At 41.5% G+C, this 8,626-nt stretch overlaps 1 protein-coding gene across 1 annotated transcript; it reads left to right on the forward strand.

The window, feature by feature from the left end:
* Window positions 1–410: 410 nt before the first annotated feature.
* Window positions 411–5,508, forward strand: gpr183a (G protein-coupled receptor 183a). The gene is made up of 2 exons (XM_076081939.1): window positions 411–613; window positions 2,428–5,508. The coding sequence occupies exon 2, from the start codon at window positions 2,451–2,453 to the stop codon at window positions 3,585–3,587; it is 1,137 nt and encodes a 378-aa protein (XP_075938054.1). The 5' UTR covers window positions 411–613; window positions 2,428–2,450; the 3' UTR covers window positions 3,588–5,508.
* Window positions 5,509–8,626: the final 3,118 nt, after the last annotated feature.

An 8,626-nucleotide genomic window follows, 5' to 3' on the forward strand; every position in this document is an offset into this window, starting at 1 on the left:
TCTGTACAGCTGAAGCCACATCCTCCAAAGAGCGCACACACACACACACACACACACACACACACACACACACACACACACACACACACACACACACACACACACACACACACGGCATGCTTTATGAAACCTAGATTTTCCTTTCCCAATATATGTCACACACACAAACAGATGGCTCAACCCCCCCACCCCCTCAGCTTTATCAATCAACTAAGGCCAAATGACATATTACACACGTCAATGTGTCACATGATTTATCTCATTTTTTGGTTGCAATCAGTAAGTGATTCAAAAGTGTGTGCTGACAGAAAGAAAGTTTGAAAGGTTATGCAAAAGTGAGAGAGGCGGAGAGACACGCACACATGTTGGCAGAGAGAGAGAGAGAGAGAGAGAGAGAGAGAGAGAGAGAGAGAGAGAGAGAGGATATTTTGTCACTATGGTTACTTGAGCAGATCTTGATTTCTGAATGTCATGCTGCTCTCGTACAGGACAGAGTTCGTGGTAGTGCTGTCAGGACATCCCTTCTAGTTGAGATAAGCTTTGCAAGAGAAGTGTCATGTCTTCTGGATCCGTGTGACTTAAGGCAAAGGGGAAAAGATATTCCATCTGTGAGGTAGGTTCCCTTTCACAAACTGTGTTGTTTTTGAAGGGTCAGGTTGAACCGTTCCTGGTGACACGACATCGCGTGTGAAGTGAACGTGGGTAATACATCGAGCTGTGTCAGTTTTGCAGTTTGGCTTGTGATGGATTTACGTTGTGAGAGAGGTTGTATTGTATTCCAGACTCAGATATCTACTACATGAAACCTAATGGAGGATCGTCACACCCTTACAAACTATATCCTCTGTACTTTAAACATAATTAATATTGTCTTATGGAAAAAATAAAAAGCTTGCTCTTCTCTGAAGGAAATTCGGTGCTAAAAATACACATTTACAAGCTATCTATCTTAGTTACAACACCCACGGTTAAGAGGCAAACCACTTTCACAACAGCTCGAGTGTTATTGGAAAAGTACAGAGCATATTCTTGACATAAAACATAAGTCATTTACAGATTGTTAAATGTACGTGTATAACTTCATTTGGATAAGAAAGGCATTTTAGAAATAGTGATTCTTTTTTTCTTCACTTGTGCTAATGAGCCAGGAAGCGTGTTTCTTCGCTGCATCATGTGCTCCAGCAGAGCGGGTTATAATTTTGGCTCCAACAATATGACTTTCCAGCGGCCTGCCATTCTAAGGCAGAGCACCCTGGGGAAGCTGACTTCCTTATAGACAAGGACGTCTCTCAACACACACTCTGCATTAAAAAAAAGAAGCTAAGTGTGAGAGTGCTGCAGCTGTATTCAGAATCCCAGTCATGACCTGTTATTGTTCACAGACTTCCTTCATGTCACTTTTAGCAGCAAACAGCACGAAAACAACAGCTATGTCCTGTGAGTCAGCCAGTGGGGCACAGTTACTCTATCCTTAAATCCTTTATTCTCATAAACAGGCTGGAAATGTACTCACAATGATCTCATACCCTTCAAATGATAAGCTGTGTCTTCATATACAAGCCCAATGATAAGTGAAAACAGGACAGATCCTTTAGCGCTTCAGTCAGACACCTGATTAAATCACATCTGACTTGTACCCTGTTTTTATGGTTGTTTTTTTCACCTTTTGTTTTAAGAAATGTGAAGGCTTGATTGTGCAAAGTCTTGTTGAGTGACAGTGACTGAGGAAATAGACAAGTTTGGTGTCTGCTGGGCTTTGCTCAAAAAGAACCACAAGGTGGCACCGCACACACCAGAGAAGAAACGTTTCTATTTCACAGGACACGTGACGCACACTGTGGACATGTGAGTGGAACACCGGGGACTTCTGTCGTTGGACTTCGAGCCCACTTCTCCTTCCCTTTAGTCTATGTTCTGCCATGTTTTCTTATATGCCTTATGCTGTGGGACCAATTGCCCTCTGGGGATAAAAAATAAAGGTGAAAGTTTTTGCTGGTAAATCAGCTGAGAGTTCACTGAAACTGCTCAAAACTATTTTTAGTAAAAGAAACTAAATTAAAGTCATGTCACCCTTATGTATTCTTCATTGGACCCTTCGATATGTGGTGAAATCATCAAAAGGATGTTTTGTTTTTAGCATCATCTTAGAATTCATTACACTTCTATTACTACAGACATTTTCAGGTTCTATACTTTAATGAAACTGGCAGGAGTAATGACAAATACTGTAACTTCTCTTACTTCCTTTTTGAAAGCAAGATCTTGACAGAGTTTCATTTCAACGTAGGCATAGACTCAGTGTTTCGTTGCTTGACACCTCCGATTTTGTTTCCTTTGAAAACACATATTTTGGATCAGAGGAGAGAGAGAAAAAAAATAGCACAATGAAATAAATGTCTCACATTTAATTTTTCCTTTTATTTGCAGTTACTGGTTCCAACAATATCAAGATGGGTTCTACTGCTGCACCTGTGACCGTCGCCTTGTCATCCCCCAACAATGCCTCTAACGAGCCCACCTGTGACACCCTGTATGCCCACCGGGACTACGCCAGGGTCCTCATGCCTCTTTTCTACTCTGTCGTGTTCCTCGTGGGGCTGCTCGGCAACAGCCTCGCCCTCCACGTCATCCGTCCCAATCTGAAGAAGATGAACTCCACCACCTTGTACTCCCTCAACCTGGTCATCTCCGACATCCTCTTCACCCTCTCCCTGCCCCTGAGGATCGTCTACTACGCCCTGGGCTTCCACTGGCCTCTGGGCGAGGCACTGTGCAAGATCTCGGGACTCATCTTCTACATTAACACCTACGCCGGGGTCAACTTCATGACGTGCCTCAGCGTGGACCGCTTCATCGCCGTTGTCCTGCCTCTGCCGTTCGCCCGACTCCGGAAGATCAGCAACGTGCGCTACATCTGCGTTGGCGTGTGGCTGCTGGTCCTGGTGCAGACCCTCCCCCTCGTGGGAATGCCGATGACCAACGAGGAACCCGATGGCTTCATCACCTGCATGGAGTACCCCAACTTTGAGAAGGTAGACCACGTTGCCACCATACTGATCGGTGCAGTCTTCCTGGGTTACGTCGTGCCCGTGGTGACCATCCTCGTGTGCTACTCCGTCCTGTGCTCCAAACTCTACTTCTCCGCCAAGAGCAACCATTTGACGGAAAAGTCCGGCCGGAGCCGCAAAGCCATCGGCGTGATCTGCTGCGTGTCCCTGGTGTTCATTGTCTGCTTCAGCCCTTATCACATCGATATCCTGCAGTACATGATCCGCAAGCTGGTGTCGAGCCCCGACTGCGCCGATCTCACGGCCTTCCAGGTGTCGCTGCACATCACCGTGTGCCTGATGAACCTCAACTCCTGCCTGGATCCCTTCATCTACTTCTTCGCCTGCAAGGGCTACAAGAGGAAACTCCGGAAGCTGCTGAAGCTGTACGTCAGCATGTCCTTCTCCAGTGCTGTGAGGACGTCACCGGAAGGCTCCTCCAAGGATATTATAGACGGCAACAAGATCCAACTCAACAGTTGTACTTTTGGATCCGCCAGCGAGAGACTCACAGAGAGGCGATTTCACCAGGAAGAGTAAATGAAGGAACTGAGGCACCAAGAGTTACACAAGAGGCGAGGACCTTTTACGCTTGAGGCCTACTTTAATCATGACCAGTCAAATAGTGTCTCGAACAAATCATCTTGACCATTGAAGTGGACTCACTTATGCCACCAGGGACTCCAAGCATCTGGATCCAAAATAAATCTAGCTATTACGGACTAAATCTGTTTACATAAGGAACATTTTTTTTTTTTTTTTTTTTAAGAACATCAACAGAGCGACAGAATGAAATTCCAGCACTTCCTGTGTTTACATATTTTCTTATTAGTATTGGTGAATTTCTCAGGAAAGCAGAGATTACTGCAGCAATGGAAAGAAAGGAGGCTATAGTCTCCTGCCCGAAAAGACTTGAGCGCTGACGAGTATGAGCATGAAGCAGAGCGTGTCGGAGGTGGACAGTCGAGTTGACATCAAGTCATATCCACATTTAAATTCCTATGGACTGGAAAAGTAGTGAAAGCTTAGCTCATGTACAGTGTGTGAAGAGTGAAGCAGTGTACTCAAATGAAAAGCAACAGTGTAATATTTGCAACCGGACAATGACCTCACATCTGATCCCATCCTCACAGTGTTACTTTTATGAACTGAGGTGTTAAGGTAGAAGCAAACACGAGCTTCATTCCAAACCCAATTCAGATTCACAATCTCAGGTTGTTTTTGCCTCACGTTTCATTTCAGTACATTGTAAAACCCCAGGAAAGTGTACACTCATTATTTCAACTGCCTGCCAACTGAATTAACCTTAATTGGTGGGAAAAGCACCACATGTTTGTCTGTTTTACCATTAATTTCCTTGTGATAAAAGTGTGGTCTATGATGTCACTTAATTTAAGGGGCCCTGTGGAGTTTTTCTTGTGAACATACAGAAGTTATGTTTACATGCAGTGCTGTTCACCATGATGCAATGTGTGTATTCTGGAGGTCTAACAATGTCTAACAGGTCTAACATGTGTTGAGTGCATTTCATTCTTCATTCAACATTTGCTGAGCCAAATTTGTAAGTACTTTGAATCCAGCATTGTTTGCATCCATGTTTACTAGCTTGCAGTCTTCTTTGCTGGTGAATATCTTGGTATGTTGCACAAGATTAAAAAAAACACTGTACCTTGAAACCCCACCCGCTGCACTTTGTTAACAGGGAACCTGGTTGTTCGATCTGATCCAACTTTTAGAATGTTACTTGGTGAACATATTTCCCAGAATTAGCTTAGAAGGTCACGATTTAACATCAGATGGGTCAACCAAGGGAGTTCCTCAAGGATCCATTTTGTGGCCTGTGCTCATTTCAATTCAATTCCACTGACGCCACCAAAAAAGTACACACCATATTACATTTTTGAAACATGGCAGGTGTAGTTACATTTTCAAAATTCCTACATGTTATTCCTGTTGACTAAGACGGTGCAAAAATATTTGTAAATTTGAACAACTCTCACCTAAATCCCAAAACTATAGAGTGATAAAATTCAAATGTGTGATGCCATCAAGTATGAAGTGAGGAGCTGCTCCGTAGACAGTATATGATACACGTTGTGTTTCACAACTGACAACATTACAATCCAATCAAGCTCATTTGGGTATAAAAGAGAAAAAGAACAAAGTCATTCGAGCATTCATTGTCTATGGAGCAGCTCCACACTTTGAACTTGATGACACAGGTTTGAGACTTTCTTCTGTGGTTTCTTTCTTTGAGAGAGAGAGAGAGCAGCTCCTGTTCACATATATTGATTGAACTTTCCAAGGCCATGGAAATAACATATTAAAATTCTTCATTTAGGTGGTGCTCCCCTTTAAAAATGTACTATAGTATAACTTGGATGTATGATAATATGTACACAATATTGGTCCTAATTTTATATATAATATACAAAAAGCTATTAAAGACCAAACCGTGATATTGGATGTTTCTGCCAACAGTTTCTAAAATGGTTAGTATGGTTAAGGTGTTTTTAGGTTTAAGGATGTAGACCACGGTTATGACAAACAACTAAGGTTAGGCAAGGTTTTAGAAAAACAACTTGTTGGTCTGTAGCAGAAAGCCAAACGATCTCTAGCATGAGAGGCCTGATGTGTTACAAGTCTTTTCAACACCTTCACATTACTTTACACTTAGTAATGTGGAACATAGAAGCCACACTGCTTCCTGCGCTGTACGTTGGCAGCCGATGGAAATCACGCACTGCAGAATCGTGCAGTGAATATGAACATGATTCATGGGGAACATCTCGGTTGGTTTAACACCCCATCATAAGCAGGCCTCTACAGTTAATAGGAAGCTCTAGAAGTGTGATGTAGAGTAAAATCAGTAACACATCGTGTGGATCTACTCTGAGCATCAGGTGTGGGTGGTGCATATGCTGATTCCCTGGGGATCTTTCCTAAATAGATGATATAGTTATAGTTATATATTATGTTGCTGATTTATATTTGTGCTTTTCAATGCTCTTTTTGATGTTGGATAATACCGTTAGTATTTTGCAACAGGTTTGCTCACAGTTCTGGATTTTGAGGAAGTCATTTACAGATGTAACACAGCCCACTCATTTTGCTCTTAGTTTCGTTACAGGTGCTCAGCATATATTTACAAATCCCTTGTCAGAAAATATCACTTTGTATCACAGACACTTTGTAAAGCATCAGGGAAAGAACAGCAGGTAAAACAGACCCAATATTTATCTCAACCCTTCTCCATGTGTGATCACACTCATACATCCACAAGGCCTCAACAACAGATGGCGCGGAAACACGGCACAGGTGAAGACAGAGCAAATCAGAGTTCAGCAGAGTCAATTTCTTCACGCTGATGGTGAAGCTCAACGACTAGCGAAGCCACCGCCGAGCCTCCCTCAAAACCACAGAGCAATACGGGTGTTTACTCTGAGCTAAATACAGTTTAGCCCTTCTGCTTGTTGTGGAAACATGAGCTCAATGCTGCTGTGTAGCCACAGTACAATACTAGAGCAGGGAACTGGAGCTGCAATTGGACGGGCAATCAACGACAGGAAATGTGTTGATAATCGATTAATTAAAGTAATAAAGCAGAAACGCCAAACATTACCTGGTTGTAAAAAATAGAAAAGGCAGAAGTTGACACATGCATTATCCAACCCATACTGAGCATCTGCTGCCTTTCATTTTCTTATTGGATAAATGATATATCTTTGGGTTTGTACTGTTGCTTGGACCAAATCAAGACATTAGAAAACTTCCCCTTCGGCTTTAAGAAATTGTGATGAATTTTCACTATTTTCTACAGGGTAGTGTTGTATGTTTATTTGTAAATTGACCTCCTCATATGATTTATTTTATATTTGGTAATTTAATTTACTGAAATATGTCCCTTGTTGATAGTCTAGCCACCAGCTTTGCAATGAACACTGTATTTCACACGTATAATTGCCATTTGCTTCATCTCTTTTCTTCTGTCGCCTGATTTCTTTTGGGGATTAAAGGAAAGCGCTTGTTTTAAAGGGACGGGCTGGAAGCATCGGAGAATCCAGTAGCACAATGAAAGTGAGTTCAGAGCTCTATTGTAACTTCACTCGGACCTTCATCGTGCAGAGTTTAAAAACAATGTTTTCACATTCATCTGCCGAAGGGGGAACGTTTCTCTGCTCACCGTAAAAGTGAGTTTAAAGGTCCAGTATGAAGGATTTGCTGGCAACTAGCGGAGAGTTTGCAGACCAAATCAACTGATGGGTCAAACAAACAGGACTTTCAACCATGAGACCTGTGTTCGTGTCCCAAAGTGTTGTCGTGAAGTGACGCATTCATGACATTTCTCCTAAACCAAACTAAGCGTTTTTTTTGCCTAAACCAATGACATTCATTGGTCACACAAAAAAAGGAAAATTTGTTTTGTTGTTTTCACAAACAAACTGCCATCAGACTATTTAGAATATATAGATATAAATGGCTACGGTAGCGAAAACACATTTCTTAATTGCAGGTGATTATCTACTAAAGAAAACATATTTATCGATACCATATTCCATTTCTGCAACAGATCTCCCTGAATGCCACACGCTGCCCCTTTAAGACGTGCACACACATTATTAATCAAAGTCGAGTACTTATTTTTATCTTTCAAAGAATGTCTGGAGGGGGTCTTTAATTTTTAAAAAGAAAGCAGCCAGTGAGAGAGAGAGAAAGACAGACAATATTAAAAATGGGTCATACCAATAGAACAATACATAAAACGATAACTTAGATACAATTCTAAGCTATTTTGTACTGTAAAAGCAAAAGTAAAACAGTTTGGAAAAAACTTGCTACTGTTGAAATATCTAACACATGATATTATACCTCTATAATACTGATTTATGCTTAAACCTCTGACGACCTGTGCAGTGATTATCTTCGGCCTCTAGAGGACAGTGTGAAGCAGGGTAAAGTGGTGACGGTAACAGGAAGTTAAATGGACTCTCCACAGGCAGTTTATACCGGATCTAAATATTGACAGGTGTATAAAACAGTATCAATTCATCTTTGTTTGTTTGATATTAAACAAGAATGGCAGAGTATAACACAAAATGATTTCAGGGAAGGGCAAAAAGACAGAAGATAGATACCTGTCAGAATAAATAAACTCATATAGTTGTATATATATATATATATATATATATATATACACACACACACAAGAATAATAAAGACCAATGATTTATTATGGAGCGGAGGACTTACTGAGGCAGCCACATGACAAGTATCAAAGAGAGGAAAACATCGCACAGACTGTTGTCATAACAACATATTGCAATGAACACAAAGCGCCATCTGGCATGAGATTTTTTAAGACACATCGAGAGGACAAGCAGATAGAGAGTTATTTCCTGGGAATAAGAATTAGACCGAATGAGCAGCTTCCAGTACAAAACACCGTGATAAAAACACTAAATAATGTAGTAAGCAGGGAAGTAAGTTCATCATCAAAAACTAAATATGTGAAAGATAGACGTGACCTTTGTTTTTTTAAATGGAGGGGTAAACCAGACAGCACGAAGGAGGAAGCGTCG

This window comes from Anarhichas minor, unplaced genomic scaffold (genome assembly GCF_050575085.1).
Source record: "Anarhichas minor isolate MPS153535 unplaced genomic scaffold, ASM5057508v1 ptg000087l, whole genome shotgun sequence".
Lineage (NCBI taxonomy): Eukaryota > Metazoa > Chordata > Actinopteri > Perciformes > Anarhichadidae > Anarhichas > Anarhichas minor.